The 22,416-nt window shown below is 41.8% G+C and overlaps 2 protein-coding genes across 3 annotated transcripts; one reads left to right on the top strand and one right to left on the bottom strand.

Annotated features, from left to right (window-relative positions):
* Positions 1–332: 332 nt before the first annotated feature.
* On the bottom strand, positions 333–15,717 carry DGKE (diacylglycerol kinase epsilon). 2 transcript variants are annotated; one of them, XM_058038634.1, is made up of 11 exons: positions 15,069–15,717; positions 13,331–13,490; positions 12,754–12,873; positions 11,696–11,839; positions 9,813–9,970; positions 9,475–9,526; positions 9,175–9,288; positions 8,613–8,684; positions 7,977–8,104; positions 6,976–7,087; positions 333–6,335 (listed from the first exon to the last, which is right to left on the bottom strand). In XM_058038634.1, the coding sequence occupies exons 1-11, from the start codon at positions 15,512–15,514 to the stop codon at positions 6,177–6,179; spliced, it is 1,665 nt and encodes a 554-aa protein (XP_057894617.1). In that variant the 5' UTR covers positions 15,515–15,717; the 3' UTR covers positions 333–6,176. The 2 variants fall into 2 exon arrangements, with proteins under 2 accessions (XP_057894617.1, XP_057894618.1); XM_058038635.1 differs by having other exon boundaries at positions 6,298–6,373.
* A 1,998-nt stretch (positions 15,718–17,715) lies between these two features.
* On the top strand, positions 17,716–22,055 carry C21H17orf67 (chromosome 21 C17orf67 homolog). The gene is made up of 4 exons (XM_058038995.1): positions 17,716–17,785; positions 18,461–18,561; positions 20,891–21,030; positions 21,644–22,055. The coding sequence occupies exons 1-3, from the start codon at positions 17,731–17,733 to the stop codon at positions 21,005–21,007; spliced, it is 273 nt and encodes a 90-aa protein (XP_057894978.1). The 5' UTR covers positions 17,716–17,730; the 3' UTR covers positions 21,008–21,030; positions 21,644–22,055.
* Positions 22,056–22,416: the final 361 nt, after the last annotated feature.

The following is a 22,416-nucleotide window of genomic DNA, read 5'->3' on the forward strand; positions in this document are numbered from 1 at the left end:
ATAACCTCAGCTCCTCCCCAAGGAGAAGAATGAACCAGGAGCAGGCAAACAGCTGCTGAGAGACCTTTGCATGTTACCAGTGTTAGTTTTACCTCCAGATGACATTACCATGCTGTCTAGAATTTGTTGAGGTTTGAGATGCTCAAATTTTGCAGCAGGAATTTCAGGCAGTAGCACGGCCACAGAGTTCAACAAAATACAACTTTGTTCTCAAAATGCCTAAGGTCATCCAGCTGCAGCCCTCCCAGAGCAGGCAGTCATCCTCATCCCGGGGCTGTTGCAGAGCTGAAGACTCACATTTGTTTTTATGCACAGCAAGGAAAAGGAAAAGGTGAGTTTAAATACTTTAATCCACGCCCTTAAATCTACAGAGAAATACAGAACAAATAACGAGACAAACAGATGCATTAGGAAATTCAGTAACAGAGCCAGTGCTGGGAAAAAATCTGTATTTACAAATTTCTATGAAGAATACGGAGCAGATGTTTCTGCACAGAGAATTTTAGGGAGTGCAAGTCACAGAGAGAGGCCATGGTACAACAACTGAGTTTTCAGTTTCCCTGTGTTAATGTGCAGCAACTACAGAGGGGGCAGCTCTGTGGCTCCACTGAAGCTGCAGCTCCTCAGGCAGAAGCTGGCCCAAATCACACACTGTGCCCATGTAACCCCTGCACCAACCATCACAACTTGTATGAGACAGAAGCACACTCACTGTGCCTCTGCAGCAGATAAAACCAGCATTTCTGCTTTTCTAACAATGACTTCTACAGGATTACCTCCTTACCCTTCCATTTCAGCCTGCCCTCTCTTCAAAACCAAAGGAAAACCAGTTTGAGGTTTGAAAACATGGCTTGATGGCAAGGAAAAATTTGCAAATTTTGATTTAAACTTTTATTCTGGAGGTCCAAGCTCATGCTAACTGTTTTTTTCATGGCAAGCAAGACCTCACATCCTGCACAGCTGTGGGGCTGCTCTGGGGTTCTGCTCTCTGAGGGGCAGGAATGGTGCAGTGTCTGCTCACGTTTGGGCACTAAATACACAAACTACACCACAAGGAAACAACTGATCTGCTAAGAGTCCACTGATCACTCCTTACTGCTCTGTGGGAAATAAAAAATACTGAATTCCAAATGTCACCTTTCTCAATTGAAAACTGCCTATTTTGTGAGCTATTTCTTGCACTTGAGGCTCATATTTTCCTTGTTTAGTGCCACTTTAGAACATATAGACAAACATTCAATATAAATCCCATGTGGCAGCATCACAGCATGTGTAACTAAATAATATATTCTTTTTAAACTGTTAACATGCTGACATTTTCCTGTAAGGAGCAATTACTAATTAAAAGTTACAGCTCTTAAAAACAACATTTTACAGTATTCTGATCACTACTTACTAAACAACTACTATACATACTGAAGTTACAAGCTACAAAAATAAAAATCCATTCTGTTTAACTACAAAAATCCTAGAAAGAGAAGATGGCTGGAGGTATTCAAAGGATTACAGCAGTTTGTAGCAGACAAAATGGCTTTTGAGGGATGTAAACCTTGAAGGTACAGAATGCAATAAACTCCCATACAATTTTTATGCTGAAATCTACAAACAAGTTGCAAATTAAACAATGCAAAGAATTAATTACATACAGCAGTAGGGGGACACAGCACAGGACACAGGGCAGCATTAAAAAGTACAATTTTGAGCACATTCATACTTTTGAACAGTTGAGGGCCAGATCCTCAGCCAAGGTCAGTCTGCACAACACAACTAGGTTTAGTCAAGGCATGTGGCTTTTTTCCAGCCTGAAGTATCTCCCTGAGATGCCCAAAGCCTGAATTGGGTATTCAGCACTCTTAGATGACAAAATCGTGCTTTACAACTGTGGCCTCAGCATTGCTGAAATAAAGAATGTGTAAATTCTCTCCATTTACTCAATTACCACAGGAAGAAGTGGTTTCTGCTGCCTCACCCTGTGCTCAAGAAGCACCTCTCATTTCTCAGAAGAAAACAGCATTTTAAATTCAGTGGTTGACATTCAGAAGAATCAGTTACATCCTAGTATTTTTGAAGACAGTCTAATTTAATTCCAACTGAAGACTTAATTTTTTTTTATTTTCCAAAAGGAAGAAAGTAGTCAGTACAGTTAGAACATATGCAGATTTTTAAGTGTCCTGCTCTCCCCCAGAGACTAACTGGGTTACAGTGCTGCTCTACCAAAAGCATTTGTTGCCAAGTAAAAACCAGTAACTATTCTAACACTGATGCTATTGTGCTGATCACAGCTAAAGGTGCAGAGCTTTTTATTTAACCAGTGAGATACAGCAGCACACACTGTAAAAGCTTCAGTGCAATGTAGCACAGAACCAGAAGGAATTGGCCAATTGAAACCAAACCCTTCAAGGATCAGTTCTCAGAACCTGTGGAGAAAAGGGACGTTCCTCCCAGCAGCAATGAGAACAAAGATTATATTCAATACAGGCCAGGGGTATTGGGGAACCTTTGGAGTCCTGGTGGTGATGGTGACTGGAAAAGCCAACCAGGTGGGTCACTGGGCCAAGAACAGCTGCGTGAAGCCATTCCAATTTTCTTGTCTGACAAAGCCTTTGACAGGAGGTTCTGTGCACATAAAAATACCCAGCACATCCTCTACGTGAGTGAACAGTGCACTGTGAGCCAGGAGAGGAGCTGACCCACAGAAGGGCTCTCCAAGCAGATTTATGCTTTTTCTATTGCCTGTCACAGGACTGAGAACCTACATTAAAGAAAGTTATCAGAATCTGACCAAACTTGCTACTAGATGCAACAATATAACTTAAAAATAAACTTCATGAACTCACTTTGAAGTGCTTGACAATCAGTGTTACTGTTTACCCTGTACATTTTACACAAATCTATAATATACAGACTGGCAGAAGAAACAGTTTGTTATCTGGCTTTTTGAAATATTGTTTTCTCAATTTTTCCAATGTTTATGATTAATAGGACAAGGGAAAACTCTTCAGTGCAGGACAGGAGCTCCAGCTGCAGAGTTCCCTCTCCCACACAGAGAATTTAGTGTGGGGATTTCCAGGGCTCCAGCCTACAAGGAGCAACTCCTTGGATGGAGGAGCTGTTTGAAATGGTGCTCTATGCACCTACAACACTGAAAAAGCATGGAGCAGTTTATATTCACAATGCACACTGGGCAGCTCCAGCTCTGATACAAATCAGCCAAGTCCATTCCTGCTGCCAGACAGTCTGGGAGCTCATTGCTGAGGGCAAACTGGGCTAAAACAGGAAACAGCTCCCTCAAAGCCATTCCAAACAGGCTTTAACCCAATTTGCAACACACCAGAAAGGAGGAAACATTGAAAGCAAAGAACAGCTGGAAACAGCAAGGCTTCCCACAGACGCCAGGCCTGACTCTGTTTTACAAGACCTTTTTTTGCCACACAAATGATGACAGCTATAGACTCCCAGTGGACACTTCAGCCTTACAGAATGTTCTCTAAACCACAGGTACAATTCCACAAGAGGCTTCCCCAGGGCCACATTTGCTGCCATCACTCACAGTCCATTGGTGAGACACAGACTTCACCTCCAAAACCAAGACCACAGAGCAGGGGTTGTCCCAAACAAGCACCCAGTTAAATGCTACTTTCACTTTGTTCCTCCAGCAGGAATGATGGATTTACCCTTCCCAGGGGATGTCACACATGCTGGACTGGACCCATGAAAAGCTGCAGTGGGAGGGAGCACAAACAGCCCCACTCACCTGTGGGAACACAGGGACACTTCCAACCTTGGCATCAATTATTTTTTTCTAGATGTCAGAAGTGAAAAGAGTGACGTTTTTCAACAGTTCAAGGTTCTTGGGCTATAAACCAATATTATTCAAATTGATTATTCAAGCCAATTTGAATAATCATCTGATCAACTTCAGGGAAGTCTGAACTGCATTATGTACAGTTTAAAGTAGCCAGTGGTGTCATTTCAAACACTGCTTTTCAGAGCACATACCCTGCTTTTCCACAGATTCCTCATTTGTTTGTAAACCACAGTTACATAAAAACTACAGCATAGAACTTAAATACTTTTAGGGTGCTGATGGTTACATGTCATTAAAAAAATAATAACTGGTATGATTTTTGAAGCTAATACAAATTGAAGCTCATAACTAAAATAAAAAAGGTAATGGATTAATCTAGCATAGCATACTTAAAGTATTTTAAACACTTTTTACATATATTTTACTATTATTTTTCATCTCTATTTACATACAATAAAATAATTAAAGTTATGCATATAAGGCTAATGAATATGGAATTTACAAATGGCTTCTGCTTTACAGTTCATTACACTCTAATCACATTTTCAGACTGCTATAAATTCACTGAGAATCAGTAGTATTGAAGTTCTAGTACATACACTTTCTACAAGGAATACCATCAAGTTAAAAATGCTTTCCAAAGAGGATTACAGTTGAAGGTTTTAAAAATACTGACTTTGCCAAGTTTCAATAAATTATTTTAAAATATAAATAGATCATTCAGTGCTAATGCAAACATCATTTTACAGGTTTTTGAAAAATGGTTTCATTTTAAAAAACCTAGAAACATAGCCTACTTTACCCAATGGTCTCATTTTCAGTCAGCATAAAGAAAATTTAAAAACTGGGGGATCATGACAAAAGCAGCAACATTCAAACTTCAGACCAAAGCCTTCACCTTCTTATAATCTTGGCTTACACAGCATAAATTCTCTTCCTACTTGGAAGAGCACCTTCAGTAACTAAACTGAATTTACTCAGTGAGCTATTTTAAACCTCAACTCAGTTCTCACCTGCTGCAGGCTCAAAATTCTTACAACAAAAAGAGCAGGAATAAGATCTTCTACTTTTGTTAACCATGAAGATGTTTTCACCTGAGAAGCTTTTAACCTGAGAAGCTTCAGACATACCAGACAGTCCCTGTGTGCTCTTGTGGGTGTTCTGAACCTCCACGACCAGGATCAACCTCTCATCTTTTTCCCCCTTTCTACCCATAAGGGAAATGAGGGTAACCAACAAGGCATCTCTTACCACCTAAGAGCCAGTCAGAAAACAAATGCTTCCATGCTTTTTTCCACAATCAAATCCTACACACGAATGGCACCTCTGCAAACTCAGCTCTCAACCTCCACACTTACAATTACAAGTTAACAGACTGACAGTACTGATCATTCTCAGGTAATTATGAGCCACGTTCTTCAACAAGTTTTTAAAAAATACCCCACATTTGCCAATCATCATAATTTCTTTAAAACCCTTCTCTCTAAACAGCTAAAGAAGATGCTCCTTTGTCCAAGTTTTCCTCCAAAAAGCCTGCCCAAAAACTATGATGTTGCTACTTACAAAAACTGGAATTAGTCTCTCACTGAGCTGAAGCAAAGTCAAGTCACAGGATCATTCAGTGCAATTCATGGTACAAGTATTTTGAATTGTATGTTGGGGACTCAAGACCTCAGGGTACTCTTTGGCTTACAAAGCCACTGAAAAAGGACATTTCCTAAATAACATTTCCAGAAACCTTTGGTCCAAAAGCAATTTTCTTGTTGAGTACCTTCCCCAGAGCTCCCAGATCCTCTACTCTCCCAGTGAAGCTTATCAGAAATGCATTGCATGAGCAGGTGCACAGAGTTACTGCTCTTGCTCCCAGGCAGAGATGGCAGCCAGGAGCAGGCTGCTGTCACAACATCAACCCATATTCTGCTTGGGCTGGTTTTCTGCTCTGGAACTGCTCTGGGGCAGGTGGAAGCAGGTCAAACCCCAGCTGTTCCCCTTTCCAAGGGTATGAAACATCTCTCTGAAACACTGTGCTGTGTATGTGCAGAGACCTGATTGCACAGCAAGGAAGGGCTGCAGCATCCGTCCCTTTCCAGCCACGAGAGGAACATGTTCCAGCTGGAAAGGCTGGAGGGCATCCCCACCAAGCTAAAGCAAACCAGTGGTGGTAATTCAGCTGTGAAAGTTTCCATGAGTGCAGAAGCATGGCTTTTTCCTCAGCTCTAGTTCATTCACAAGTATGAACCTTAGTTGATAAACCTCAGTCCAGATCAGACATTGGTGTTTTAACGAGCTGAAGTTCCTCACTGCCGCACATCAAATCCCAATTCCACAAAATCTCCAGGTCTTGATCCAGCTGCTCCCTGCCCTGGTGTCACTCTGACAGGCTGGAGGCATCATCATCATCTGTCTGCTCCCCAGAGTGGTACAACATCAGAGCATGGGTCTTGTGAGTGATGGTGACAGTGCAGGGCCCCTGTGCCCAGGGCTCCCCATCCACCTGCATCGGCATCTTGGAGCTCTTCAGGATCAGCTGGTACCAAACACAACACAACCCAGCAATCACAACAGCTGTACCAAACACAGCAATCAAACAGCTGTACCAAACAACACAACCCAGCAATCAAAACAGCTGTACCAAACACAACACAACCCAGCAATCAAACAGCTGTACCAAACACAACACAACCCAGCAATCAAAACAGCTGTACCAAACACAACACAACCCAGCAATCAAACCAGCTGTACCAAACACAACACAACCCAGCAATCAAAACAGCTGTACCAAACACAACACAACCCAGCAATCACAACAGCTGTACCAAACACAGCAATCAAAACAGCTGTACCAAACACAACACAACCCAGCAATCAAAACAGCTGTACCAAACAGCAATACAACCACAGCAGTTCAAAGGGGCTGAAATCACCTTTTACAGCTGCAATACACATTCACAGCCTGGCCAGGGAGAAACTGAGTGGCACTCACAGGCCACCAACCACAGCAACAGAGGTCTGTGTATTATGACATAATACATTTTTACTAAACAAGAGAAATATCCATTTCAACTGCAAACTGCAACTTCAGATCTGATTCAAGCAGTTGAGTGCTTGAGATTCTGTATTGTGTATTAAAAAATATTTAGGAGAACAGGTGCCTAAGCAGCACTTACCCTCACTGTGTGTGCCTGCCCTAGGCGAACAGGATTTGCCAGTTTCACCTGGATCTGGGCACAGTGGAAAGAACCATGAACACCAACAACCTCCAGAAGTCCATCATCATGTCTATGAAATGAAAAAATGAGACTTCTTTCAGTGAGCTGATGAGCTCCAGCACATATCCCCAAATATTATGTCCTCTTACTGCTATTCCCAGAGAGAAGACAAATGTTGTGCCACCAATACATTTATGTTTTTGTGCTGGAGCACAAACCCCACTGAGCAGCAAAGAAAGCCATCAAACAGCTATGGAGCAATTCACCAGTCAGCACACCTGAGCTGCCCTCTGAAATCAGGGATGTATGACTTTCCAAGGCTTATTGTGCACATTTAAGGCTCACAGTGGATTTCTCTTCCATAAACTTGTACAATTTTCTGTCAGATATTCATCAAAAATAAAATCTTTTAATGGCTTAACTTTTTAGATCTGGGTAAGGACCATGCCCAAGTATTTTTTAGAAATTCAGGATTGTAAGCCTTGTAACAAAACTATGTGTATATTTATACAGATGCCTTCTGAAGAAGAAAGTCACAACAGGGAATAATTAATGTTTGAAGTTATTTTTCTCTTTGATATTGCTCCCAACATGGGAGTCAAAATTTTGGACATGTTTTGTTTTCTACTTTCCATTTTAACCTCTAATGAGATGTGGTATTTTAGATTCTTAAATGGATCTATCTTCTACTTTTTGAAGGCTCACTGTATTGTTAATAGCCTCTCTCTCCAATGCTTCTGCTGTCTGTCATGCCAGACATTTTGAGATAGTCTTAAAACCCCCTTGATGTATAGGATGGCTTTATTCCAAGGAAAATAAACAAATGTGAGATAGCCTGTCCCAAGGAATCCTTCCAGCCTGCAGACAAGCCTGCCTACTAAAGCACAATCTGCTGAGGGAATTCCTTACACTGCAAGAACTGTTAAAGGAAAAAACAAAGCAAAAAATGCCCTCTGTACCTTGCCAAAGGATAAGGTTCATCCCCCATTCCTTCCCAGAGCCTGCAGCCACCTCCCCAGTATCCAATATTCAGCACAATGATGCCTTCCAAATTGGGCAACTCAATCCTCTCACCATCCAACTCTAGCTTTAAAAGACAAGCAGAAGTTAATTACTGTGGATCAAATTCAGTACTTCAATAGAACTTATCTACTTTATGCATTCAATAGGCTTCCACTTAAAGAAAAATTGGCCCTGCACCAACAAAATGTGTTTTCTTTACATATTTAAAAAAATCTTTAAGAAATCAGACAGTAAATTTCTATTAGTAGAGAAAAGAAAAAAGGAATTCTCACTTATGTAAGCCTCTAGTGCTATGGCAAACTATAGCTGAATATCAGTGCTTGCACTCATAGAACTGAGTCAAGGCCAGGAAAAAAGTCAGGAATTTGCTGTAAGCCCAAAGACATGAATTCCATGAAGTAAGCTGCAGATAGCAAAGGGAACACAAAAATACTACAAGGCCACAGCCACCCTCACACAAATATCATTAAGTGTAAATATGGTAAAGAGCAAAGCTTCTCTCCTTTTCTTTCACAAGATAAGTTTTTACACTTCACTGACTGTCCAGAGAATAAGCAAGTTAAAAAACTTACCTCAACCTTTTTGTTAAGATCTTTACATTCTTGTACTAAGCAGTCTTTGGTTCCATAAAAAAAATAAACAGCCTACAAAAAAAACCCCCAAACAAAATGGGGATAAAAGAAAATATTGTTAGAAAAAGATAATACATAGGAACACTATTTGAAATATTTATGTATAGTTATGGCTGTGCAAACCTTATCTAAAACATACACATAATATATTTCCACATCCTTGAACTAGACCTTCCTCATGAAATGAGCTACAACTTGCATAAGAAACTAGATTTCCACTTGAAAAGGGAATAAGCACTTAACTCATGAGGTTTCAAAGCAAATGAGAAATTCTGAGCAAAAAATGAGCAAACAGCAAATTTTCTAAGCAAGCAGAGGCAAGGCAGAACACTCATGAGTGGGTGTGCCAACATGTTTTACCCATAGAATCCCTTTCCCTAAGAAAAGTTAATTCATACTCTTAAAGTGACAAGAAGGATGTAGTGTAAAGGAATGTGAACCTAAAATAGCCTGAAGTCAAATCAACAACTCCAAGGAGGAAATGCCCCTTTAGCAAACACACCTTATTGATGATTCTGCTGGAAAACAGAGAGGGAGTTTTCTCACGATGGGCATGGAAATTCAGAGCCATAAGAGCATCAGGTCCTACAGAGAAGTAGTTGTTCATTGTGAATACCTGTAAGACAGAACTTCCAATTATGCCTTGTTAAAAAACATTATTAAAAATCGTTATTATATGCCTTGTTAAAAATCATTATTAGGGTTTAAAATTCAGAGTGTTTAATGGGAAGTTGATAACAACAACAAAAAAAGACAAACATAGAGTATTTAACAGAATTCATATTATACTTGCAAACAATACCTTTGGTTTCCTTAAGTTGTAGTATCCTTTGTTTGTTACTTGAACCTTCCATCTGAAAAACAACAGTTGGTACTTAGATTGAGACAGACAGTCCTCAGTATCAAAGCTGTAGCTAGGAATCTCTTATGTATACTGGGATTAAGGCAAAACACTCAAATTTAGTTAAATAATGAAAGAGTTAAGCCCTGTAGGACAACTAAAAGACTAAATTCAGACCTCAGTTAGGTTGTAGCTCCTGGCAATACTTGTGTTTATGTAAAGAAACTGCTGCAATGGACTATCAGTAGAGCTACAGCAGTGTTTGGTTCTGTACATTTTATCTTTTCACTGTTCCTTACCTGTCTAGTTTGATTCCATCTGCCTCCATGACATTTCGTAAGATCTGCTCTACAGGGACTTCTCCAGCATAACCTGCACCCCAGCCCAGAGTATTAGACAGGTCATTCCCTGTTCCCAGAGGTAAAACTGCCACTTGTGGGATATATCGTTCTTGCCCCTAGGACACAAAACCACTGCAGATTAGCTCCTGCTCCAGCACTCATTGCCTCCCTTCCATCCCCAGTGCTCAGGTTAGATCAATTCACCTTCCCAGCAGCCTGTAACAGAGCAGAGCTCTGGGCTGGCAGAGCAGGTGGCACATTGAGCTACTTACCCAGACATAAGGTAAAGGAAGGAAATGTTAAATCATTGTGAGAAGGAAAGAGATACAAACACAATATGGGAACAACACATTTATGAACACTGAGCAGAGTATTCCTTCCCAGGAATGATGCTTTGGATCTGGGAAGTGACAGGAACACTGAGAGATGTAACACACGTGGCTGTGAACTGCAACAAGACACCAAAATGCTCCTACAAGACTGAGTGAGGTTAGGTCTAAACAACAAATGCACAGAGTACCAGTGCTCAGCCACACACAGAAACACAGACACTCCAAGGAGCACAGTCAGGGTCTCAGTTTCAGGCTGTCACCCACACATGGAGCAGGTGAAGAGCAGCTCTGCAGAGCACAGTGACAGGAGCTGCTCAGAACAGTCCCCTTGGCAAAGGCCTTGGCTCTCCTGACCACAGGAGGGTGAACAATTACTTCAGCTGTACTGTGGCCTTTGCAACTCAGCTGTGAAAAGCACTTGCAGTAAACTGGCACTTTGGTTACTGTTTTATCCAGAAAGGTTATCAGCCAGGTATCAACCTGTATTTGAGAGTCAAGATAAATGAAGGGAGCAAATAACCTACTGCTAATAAGAAAAAGGTTTTGCTGATAAATCTCTACAGTTTACCTAATACCAATGACTCAATTTGAACAGGACAAAGAAAAACCCAGATTTCATCAACTATATCAGCACTGAGGGACAATGTATCAAGTGCCCAGGACCACACAACCATATACTCATATTCATTAACCTTAATAGTTACTTTATTTCTACTTCATCAGCACACAATAATTCTCAAAGAGGTTGTTGGACTATGCATGAAGTTGTAATAACATTTTATGTATTAACAAGAAAGCTGCAGTAAAAAACTTTGATATAAAAACTTTTTTTCTTTCAGCACAAGAGAAAAAGTTTATTAGGTTAAGCAATAAAGTTTATTAAAATTATTTTACATTCTTAATTTTCTCAGGAGGTCTTAGGAGCACCCCATAAATGAGAACATCTTCCATTTCAAATCCACAGTAAACAGAGTTTGTTTTTTTCTCCTCTACTTGCAGCTAATAGGCAAGGCTGCAGACAGACAGACTCTTCAGAACATATGACAAGGAGCAGAAGCAAATGACTGCACTCATTTATGCACTGGCAACATAACCAGAATAGCTGGCAAAATGATGAGGTTATAATAAAACACTGAGTGTCCTGGGAGAAGGGAGCAGTCAGAGCACACCAGCCAATATCAGCAATACCATCTATGACAATATAAATCTGTTCAGACAAAGAGGAAAAAACAATGCAGAAAATATCCAGCAGCTTGTTCTCTCCTTGTTTTGCAGAAAAGAACTACTATTAATATAAATTAAAATCTAAAGTGTTCATATTTTCCTTTAACTACAAGGAATAATAAGATGCATTTCCCACACCCTTTTCCAATATGAATAAGCAATTATGCAAATATTCCTCTGTGAGCCTATTCAGGAAGATGAAGGCAATAAATGCAGGTAAGAGATGAGAGGTAGAACTTTGGCAACACCAAAACTCATGTCACCTTTTAATTTAAAACACAATACCTTTATCTTCATTTCATCAATTGCATCCAGGACCCAGCCCACTGTGCCATCCCCACCACAGACCAGAACCCTGACAGCATTGCAGGGCAGCCAAGTGCAGAGCTGGAGAGCTTTAGCAGGTGCAATTTTGCTGAGATCAAAAACCTAGAATAAAGGAAAATAAGGAATTCTGTAAGTTCACAGAACAGGACTCAGGATTTGCCTCACAGATAAACAACTTCAAGAAGTTAACTCTAATGCAAAACAAATATTCTCCATTTGCAATATTACATTAGCAAATGAGTTGTCTTGACTTTCATAAGCAGGATTTGTTTCCCAAATTCACAACAGAGCACCAGCTGCCTCCCTAGGATTAAATGGCATTGATAAACTGAGCTGACAGAGTCCTTGGAACAGTCTGTATCTAGAAGCATGAAGATGAATTCTGTAAAGATGAAAGACTTCAGATAAAAGTAATTTTAAAATACTCAGCACACAAAGAGGTTTATTCTTTAAAGCCTTTTTGGGATGCATTTGAAACAGAAACACAGTGATTTCTCTTGGGCTGTATTTTACAGCTGGGTTTTGAGCTTCAAAGGAAGAGTATTAAGGTGCAGCCAGGAAATCCAAGAACAACTGCCTGCCTTACACAACATCCTGAGCCATCCCAGGGGATTTTAAGGGGAAAGCAACTACACAAAGAAAAACTGTCAGGGCTGACATTTCCACACATAAAGTGAGGATTCAAATACAGGTTGCCTATAAAGAAGATTTAAATGGGTTATTTTCTAAAAAGTGTACACTGTTTCAAAAGTGGTATACTTTTGGTACCACTGAATTGGTAATATGGTAATACATGCAGTAAATTGGTAATACTGGTAATACAAGCAGTAATTCTGACTGAATTACTGCATGTATTACCATAAGCAAAAAAAATGGACTGGTATTAGAATCCTAACAAACTTGGGGCTGGGAGAAGCCTCTGTCTTCCACAGACCCTACAGCCATTGTGAAAACAAGATGATATCTATTCTGATCTAAACCTTGGTTTTGTTATGGTGGCTTTGCACTGTGAATACCTGAACAGGGTTCAGCAGCATTTTAAATTCTCCTAGAAATATTTCACCCATGTTGGTTCCACTGCGAGTATTGGCCAGCACCATTATTGGCATCCAGTGCTTACTGCAGTAAGGGACCACCTGCAAAAGGTAAAAACCAGTCAGTCACACAAATACTGCACATCTGAAAATGTTTACAACCTTGCTCTGAGCCCCATCCCCTGCAAGGGCTGAAATGAGAAAGTCACCAGTTAGTCTGAAGTAGACAAAACACAAATACTTCTGACACATCAAGGCCGAAGATTCTGCAGTGCTCAGGACAATGAATACTACAATGCTATGAACAAAGCAGTAAAAAACTCACAAAAATTCAAGGAAGTAAGGTAGACAAATCCACATCTGCTTATATTTCAACAACCACGTTAGTAAAATGACAAACATCTCTGAATTAACACAGCAAGTTCTTAACAGATCTTGAAACATTTACCTGACAATTGCTACTGTCACAATGTAAGAGTTCAAATTTCAAGGTCTGTCTGTGGGTTTATTTGGTTGTTGTTTTGGTATATTCTAAACCCAAGAAGCAGCAGGCCATTACCTTTTCATAGCTGGTTCTTTTCTCTTTACGCATCTGGTTGATTGCAGACAAATAGTAGGGTGGAATAATTAAGTCTTTGAATTCTCCAAAGGTACAATCCTCAGTCCTCAAACTATCCACCATGCATTCATCATGCACAGTGTACTGACACCACACACACCTGAAAAAAGACCAGAACACCTGAAAACAATCTTCAAACAGGCACAGTGATTTTGCTCATTTATTTTAGACTTTTGTCAAAATATTTATGTTCACATGCACCATTATAAGTAATATTTTCACTCCCTGGAAGATTATGTATTGGCTATAGAAAATTACATAAATTTGGTCATGTGCTTGCAGGTCTAGGAAAGATTTGAATTCTGCTGGGAAAAAAATCCAACAGTTTTAGACGAATTCAGTTCTTTTTAATTAAAAAATAGGTGCTATAAATATGCTCCTGCTTGTAATATTAACAATGACACTGAAAACCTGTAAAAGAACCTCAACCCCTGTTCATCTTAGAGAGCACAGATAAAATACTGGAGCTCAATTCAATACAGTGAGGCAAGTCACGAATGAATACATTCCTTAAGATTGATAATACCCCTTCACACATGAAACCTAAAAGATTACACAGAAGTGTACAAGGCTGATGGGATTTAGTTATGCAAAACTGCTTTGCTTCATGACCTATTCTAAAAGCTGTCCTGGAAAACAAGACTAGAACAAGAGGAAATACTGCAATATCCACTTCCAGCCTCTGCAGAATGTTAATCCTCATTTACTACATCCAAAGCCTTGATTTAAGCAGCTGGGAAAGCTATTTTTGGAGTGCTCCTGACTAATCCAACGCACATCTAGAGTATCAATGACACTTGGCCTATGCTCTGACTCTCTTTTCCTCTTCTTCCTTCCTTTCCCATTTGCCTCCAAATTCCTGCCCTTCCCTCTCCCACACACACTCTCAAGGTTTTGTTTCTGATAATCTGCTCTTCTTCTCTGTAATTCTGCTTACTTCCCAAGGAGTTTGACAGTATCACGTAGAAGCAAAGAAAAAGCTGGCAGAATCTAGGCTGAAAAGATCCTCTGAGTAGGCTGAAGTAACACACTGGGGCACCTGTCATTGCATTTTGGCACTGAAAACTTTGCAAGCAACCTTACTAATGACAGTGCAAGTCCATGTCATGGTCCATTATATTTTTAAAACAATCTTAACACAATCTTTATCAATATATTGCGGTAGCTTACTGCTCTTTAGCTGTTTTGAGCATCCTTAAAAATGAACCTGAAACCTCTACAGAACATTGTTTGCTCTATTTACACAGAGCAGATGCCAATTTTGAGATGCCCACTTTGGTTTTCTGAACTGTGAGCTGTGCCAGTCAAACTGCTCGGGCTATCCACTGTACAACCAACAAATTTATCAGAAACTTCCTAATACCATCCCCTAAAATACAAACTCCCTTGGACACTGAGAGTCTCTAGTATGTAATTATACAGCAGCCTGCACATCATGCTGGAGTAATGCAATTAAGAGAGCAAGTGGACGTGAGATGCAATGCCACACTCTTAATCTATGACTCACAAGCACCCATTTTAATTTTAGGTTCTCTGAAGCTGGTTTTTTTTTTTAATAGTATCTTATCTGACTACTGCAGGATCTCTTTTGGGGTGTGGTCTCCCAACAACCCTGTAGAAAACACAACACTGACATGGCACTGCAGTGCTCCCACGCTGTCAGACCGCCTTGCAGTACCTGTAGTCGCAGAGCTTGGGCTGCGTGCCGCACTGTTGTTTGCAGACCATGCAGCAGCTGCAGAGAGGGACATTGCCCCTGATCCAGTGGTGCGGCATGGAGCTGGGGGCCCCGGCGGTGCCCCTCATCATGATCTCCTTGCAGAGGAAGCGCCGGTCCGCCTCCTTCAGGCAGGGCTCGCAGACGCGCAGCCCGCAGCAGCTGCAGAAGGCGCCGCGCAGGATGTGCTGGGCGCACACGCAGCAGTACGAGGGCGACCCGAACAGGTCCGTGTAGTGCCAGTCGTGCTTGCTCTTGCGGAAGATGTCCCGGATCAGCAGCTGCCGCCGCGACCGCTGGAAGCTGCACCAGGCCGTGATGAGCACGGGCAGCAGCACGGAGCACAGGGTCCACAGCACCAGGCGCCAGTCGGCCCCGGCGGGGGAGGCATCGCCCGAGCCCTCCATCCCTGCGCTCCCCGGCCTAGCCCCTCGCACCTCCCGGGCAGGCGGCGGGGCGAGCCCCGCAACGGCCCCTTCGCTCAGGGAGCCAAGGCGCAGCTTCACGCACCATCTTCCAATCCCTCCTCACGGCTCGGCACCGACCTGCGCCGCATCGGACCGACGGCAGCGTTCCGCTGGGGCTCCTCCGCCCGCCCGCCCGGGCCTTGCGCGGCGCCGGCCGTGCCCGGGCTCCTCCTGCCGCTGTCCCTGGCGCCGGGAGGGCGCGAACGCACGGCCCCGGCTGCGCCTGGTCGCGGGGCACACGGGGCGGAGCGGACAGCGAGCTCCGGCCCTCGGCCCGCCCGGGAGCTGCCGGCGGAGCCGGGGCCGGGGCGCTCGGCGGGCTCGGAGCGGCGCCGCGGGATGCGCGGGGCGGCGGAAGCGGAAGCGGCCCGGGGCCGTTGCCAGGACACGGGCGCCGCCCGCCCCCCGCCTGTCGCGACAGCGGGGATGTCGCCAGCGGCGCTCAGCGGCCGCGACTGTGCCTGGCGGAGCGGCTCCGGCTCTAGCTCCGGCTCCGCTCTAGCCCCGGCTCCGGCTCCGGCTCCGGCTCCGGCTCCGGCTCCGGCTCCGGCTCCGGCTCCGGCTCCGGCTCCGGCTCCGCTCCGGCTCCGGCTCCGGCTCCGCCGGGCCCAGACCCGAGGCGAAGGCCGTGCTGTCTTGGGGCCGAGTGACCGCCGTGTTTGTGCCTTTATTGCCCAACCATAAATGTTTTCCCCCATAATTTCGTTCTGCCCCAGAATGATGGAGTCATCAGATTTGCAAGAGGCCTTTACGGTCACCCGGTCCGTCCGGCACTGCCACTGTAACACCAAACCACAGCACCCACGCCAGGTCCAGCTCCTCCTGAGCAGCTCCAGCCATGGGGACTCCACCACCTCCCTGGGCAGCCCTTCCCAAAGCCTGACGCACCAAACCATGATAATCTTCAATCTGAATCTCCCCCGTCTCAGCTTGAGGCCGTTTCCCCATGTCCTCTGTTGGCCCAGCAGAAAAGCCCAATCCCCACCTCACTACAACATTTCACGTTCAGCAGTGAGGTCCCCAAAGTTTTGCCTTTGTGCTGTATTTGTCCTCCCCATGGTTGTGCTTTATTGCCCAACCATAAATGCCTTCCCGTCATAATTTCGTTCTGTCGTTACATGTTTGATTGTTTCTCTGGAGCAGTCCTAAAAATAGTGGCTGCCATTAGAACCCACAGGTTTTTGCACTTTCAAAACAGTATAGTGAGCAATGATGTAAATTCATACAGCATATACAAAATTGATTGGATTCTAGGTCTTGGTATCTTTAAAAAAACACTGAAAATGCACATACTGCACAGTTGGGCAACACTCTGATTTCCAGGGAAATTCCTCACTTCCCTCATGTAAGAGCCAATGATGAACTCCAAGTACCTATTTTCATGTCAACCATATCTTATAGTTGAAGGGATGCATTTCATGCCCTACAAATTGGTGATGCTGGTACCACGTGTTGAGCATGGCACTGCCCAGAAGAGCTGTAGACATTTCTCAAAGCCAAAACCACCTGTTTGCAGTGACATTTCCTAACCTACATCCTTACTCAACACTATGCTTAAATGCTTTATGATCCCGTTTTCTGCTAACTTGTCCTGAAAGGAGGAGAATTATGTGGGTTTTCATTTCTGTTGATTCTATTAATTTGATAGAATTTGCTGTGTTTCTCAGCAGTCATAATTTGGCTTTGCTAGAGTTAAACCCCATTAGTAAATACTTCTCTGCTGGAGCAAAGTTAGAGACAATCTTTGAAAAAGGGGCCCCTTTGCAGCTGCCTCTGAGATTAACAGTACTGGGCAGTTGTTTCTTTTAAAAAACAATAGTTTACCTTGGGCACCAAAAACCTTTGCTTGCCATGCTAAATATAAAGGGATAGACTTTATTTTCACAAGTTTATTTAAAATACCCAGTGCAACTCTGAAGCCTGAGGTGGAAAAAAAGGCCTTCTATTTTCTTTCCCTCAGGAAAAGAGTTATGCAGAGAATGTGTGAGCAGATAATAGACGAATTCAAACCTTCAGACCAGATGTCTTCAGAATCATACTATCACTGAAATTAAAGCACAAACAAACATTTGGGACTGACGTAGTTCCTTCAAATAGGAGAATGCCTCGGTCAGGGTTGCTCATTTTGGAACAGACTGAGAGAAAGCAGAATCAAAATGAAGAAGTTTCTTGTGTTGGTCTCCTTTTTGGTCCTGCTGACCACTGTTACAGGTAGGAGTTTATATCAACAAACCTGCATATGTGTAGAGCTGCAGAGCATATAAGTAGTATTAGTTTGTCAACCTTCTATTCTAGTATTAATTTTTCATATATTTTAATATATTTAATTTTTTAACACTTAACCATTTTTATATTGCAGGCTTTCCAGGATTTGATTTTTAACAATCATGATTTTGTATTTGATATTTAACTCTCTGCATTACCATACTGTTACCACAAAATTTTAGTTTTACTTGCTTACTATTTTAATATTATTTTACCAAGGTCCTGCAAGTGGAATGTTCAATGCAATCTCTTCTTTGCAATGTATCTAACTCATTACTTTGAAAAGAATCCTATAAAGCAACACAGAAAAGAACAAAGAGTTGGAAGAGCAACTAATGCCAGTGGTGTGATGGTGCTGTTGTATTTGCTCATTTTATAGTACCATGAATATGTGGGCTTTGCTTCATACTAGTAGGACAAGAGAAAACACAAGTATAAAAATGGTTTAAAATTCCACTTCTATCTTTTGGAATGCAATATCCCCTAGGAAGGGGTTGTAATGAAAGAACACTTTGTTTATAGGAAAAAAATCAGGTTTGGGGACATTTCATTTCACAACTGATAGATAAAATACTAGCTTTTTGATAATTTCAAAATTAATTTCTGCTGTTCTGTCTTTAGACACCTCACCAATTTTGTCTGAAAAAGATGCCAAACAGCTGCTGAGGACTCGTCGTGAAGAGAGACCAAGAAAAGCTGGTTTCCCTGATGAACCAATGAGGGTGATTTATGTTATTTACTCTTAAATTGCATTAACTGAAAAACCCAACACCAAATCCCCCAAACCATTTGAGCTTAGTATTAAATTTCTATTGCTTCCAGGCATTATGTTATGAATATCACCCTTTAGAGCAGCTGAGTTCTTCCATGAAATATTAAAAAAACCTTTAAATTCTTTCAATTACAGTTTAAAACATTCTGCAAGAGCGGAGTATGGCTCAGGAAATGTTCACTTGCAGAATGAAGAGATCATTTATCATGGTTCAAAAATACCAATCAAATTTTTGAGAAGAAAATGGCTTTTAATTTATAGAGATGTGGATTTCATGAGCTCCTATCTGCTGTATAACCACAATTAAGGTTATGTGGTAAATATAACAAATATTGAATACAGAATAAATGAAGCAGCAGAACAGTTGGATTGAGGTAATTCCTGTATGGCAAGAAGCTCTACATGCATGCATGCAACATTTAATCTATGGTTTAGTTTTAGCTGGTCCTGTGAGGGGCAGGGAGTTGTGGTGATCCTTATGAATTCTATGACTCTGTGGGGAGAGGAGGGATTCAGGGTTAAAGAAATGTTTTTCATGACCATTAAAGAAATGGATTTCTGACTCTGCTTCTCTGTCCTTGACACTTTCTGTCCTACCACTTTTTGAGAAATTTCAGCCTCCTTTTATTTATTTTCTTTTGTTTTTCATTTAGAAAGCAAAGCTGACCCTCTGTAAGAAGAGCCAAAGCATGAGTATTTGTTTTGCTCCCTAAATGTCAAGGTTTTCAGTAGAAAAGGAAAAATCTTCAGATAAAAAAACCAACCCTCATTGCCCTGTGGAACATGGAGATTTTCCATGAGAATGAAGGTGCATGGCTGCTGCATCCCTGGGCACAGCTTGTGCACATGGACTCAAGGAGAAAAACTGATTTTGTATGGATGCTTTGTAGCCGAGTGAAATGAATGCCGGGATGAACCCACCTCTGTTCATCTGTTTTAAGCAAAAGCTGTTTGTACTGGGCCAGATCATGCTGAGCTGGGGAACGTGATTTGCAATTCTTTGTGACACTCTTTGACTTCCACAGTGCTGCTTGAGTCAGAAACCTGTTCAGTTACAGACAGAAAGATCAGCCCCATTGGATTATTAAAAGAAAATGTAATTTGTGTTATCAGCATGGTTTAAACTTAATTTGACTGAGATCCTGCTTTGACAATGTGGCATCCTCTCAGCCCCACAGTTGTGTTCCCTGCCAGTTCCTGAGGCATCTCTCCCCAGAGATCTGAGCCAAGGCTCTGGGGCTGAGAGCAGAGGGAGCCCAGGGAAAGGCAGGATCCTGATGCTGGAACACTTGGCCAGTGCAGAGGGTTTGGGCTGCAGCTTCCATCCCAGCAGTGCCCACTCTGCAAAGCAATGGGGGATTATTTTGAATGAATGTATCTGGTGTTCACAAAGCTTATGAGCCCACTGGGACTGGGACTTTTTAAAAGTAAATTTTGTCCCTGATGAGGTCAAGGTTTTGGTACACAGCCTGTTTTATTTCAATAAATTCATTGCTGAGACCAAAGCCTCTCTCTATAAATTGGTGTAGGAAATTCACATTATTTTATTTATCACCAATCAGCACCGGTGATAAATAAAAGAAATATAAATGTTTTAACTTATTTTGATATTATGAGCACAAAAGGTATTGAAAATTCGAACAACTTATGCTTAAAATAAAACTAGTGTTGAAGGAATTACAAATGGGGTTTGATAAAGCCATTGTAATTTTATAAGATATAGATTTGGCATAGATAAGAGCTTAAATTTTGTTGCTGCAGGTATTTTTAGATTTATAAATGTTTAGAATAATGGAAATAAACTGGCTGCAGCACTAGAACAGCTTGTGGCTTGGAAAATGTGTAGATAGTGTGTGCTACCTACTAGAACCCTTCAGTCCTGCCACATGATCCTGCAAGGGTTAATGTTCTTTAAGCAGCAGGAACCAGTTTTCAAAAGGGGCTATAACAAATCTGTTTGTGAGAATCCTTTGTACCCTCAGGCCCAACAAAGGCTTCTGTGTTGATATGCAAATAAGAAATGTGTATACAGAATTCCTAATTTATGAATATTGTTGTATAATTCTTGCTCAACACCTTTGCTGCTCTGGAGAGGAAATCATTCACTAAATATTGCTAGGCTGGGGCAAACTGACCAGCAACATATTTCACTATATTTGATTATTTTAATGGATAAATTACTGGCTCTTCCATCAGCTGTGAAATTATCCTGGGTCCCTGGCCTGACATTAGAATTGAGTGATGACACAATTAAAGTTCTTTTGCTTTGCTTTAAACAGGAGTACATGCTTCACCTCCAGCGCTTGGAGCAGAGATCAGAAGAGCAATTCCTTGAACACTGGCTGAATCCTCATTGCCTCCCACACTGCAACAGGGACCTGGTGCACCCAATCTAATGGCATTGCCCACCCTCCAACTGGTATATACACATATATATTTATATTTATATTTATATATATATCTTCTACAGTGCATCTTTTCTCCACAATGAAAGGCAGAGCCACACCCTGGGAGAGAGAGGAATAACCAAAGGCTGGGGATGCACCTTGTGCTGGAAGCTGTTGGGCAGCTGAGCAGGGGCAGGGAACAGAAGAGTCCCAGCACCAACTCTGAGATGGTATCTGTCACAGCTGATCTGTTTCAAAAGATGGAAAGTTCATCTGCTTAAAATTCTTATATCTATTTGTACTTCTTTAAATACCTTTAAAAACTGAGGTTGTGGTAGACTTCAGTGGGGCTCTATTAATCCACAATAAAACAAAGGTCTGAAACTCATTTAAAAACAAAAACATAACATTCCCAAACTTCAGCCTTAAGGGGGTAAGTTGGCAATTTTCAAAAAAATCTTCCAGCTGAGACACAGCTGAAAGCTGGCTCACTTTAGCTACAGGAATTCTTCCCAACAGCTGCTCCCAGGCCACTGTGCAGAATTAATGTTAGAAAAGTGTTTAAATTTTTTGAAGCCCTTAAGATGTCACTGGTATGGCCAATGTCAGCATGGATTTTGATATTCTGGGTTCTTTTTTCTGCAGATCTCCACATGATTACGGAGGACAAGTTTATTCCTGCATTGGCTACGTGCTCACTGTAGAGCAGAACCTCTCTGCAATCCTCGTGGTACAGCAGAAATTCCAGCTCTGAGTGGCCTGATGAGCTCTAGATCACCATGCATTTGCTACCAGCAATGATTGCATGCACGAATAACTGAATTGAGGGTTTCCACAGTTTCTGAGGTTTGGGCAGCTGATTAGTCCTAGAGTGTCCTTTCAAGGGCACAGGTTTAGACTGTCTGAAGCAGGAGGAATTTGGAGGGAGAGGTTAATAGGAAATTGCAGAATAGCAACATGAAGAGAAGGCCAGCTTTCTGGGCTTTGGAGGAATCCTTAATTACAGTTTTCTAGGTTAAATAACAATATTTCATGAAGACACAACATTTATGTAACACTATTTCCTACTGCTTGATGAGTATTTCATGTATTGTTTCATAATAAAAGCTTGACTCAATTTCATTTGCAGATGATTTTGTTCTCTTAGTTTCCCATAGTATATTCTGACAAAACTCACTGGAAGTGAGGCTCAGTTTTGTGAAGTACCAAGGCAACATCAGAAGACTTTGTAGGACCAGCAGCTGGGAAGCCCAATGGTGCTGACTAATAAATGTGTAGTTTCTCTGCACAATTGTCCTTTTCCCTTGTAATTCTGCCAGGAGGGGCAAATGAATCCAGCCAACCCTTTCCTGCCTGTGTGCCTTTACAACTTATAAGTTATATATATGTTATATAAGTCTTTTTCTTGGAAAAGAATA

The sequence above is a fragment of the Melospiza georgiana genome, chromosome 21, assembly GCF_028018845.1.
Source record: "Melospiza georgiana isolate bMelGeo1 chromosome 21, bMelGeo1.pri, whole genome shotgun sequence".
NCBI classification, from domain to species: domain Eukaryota; kingdom Metazoa; phylum Chordata; class Aves; order Passeriformes; family Passerellidae; genus Melospiza; species Melospiza georgiana.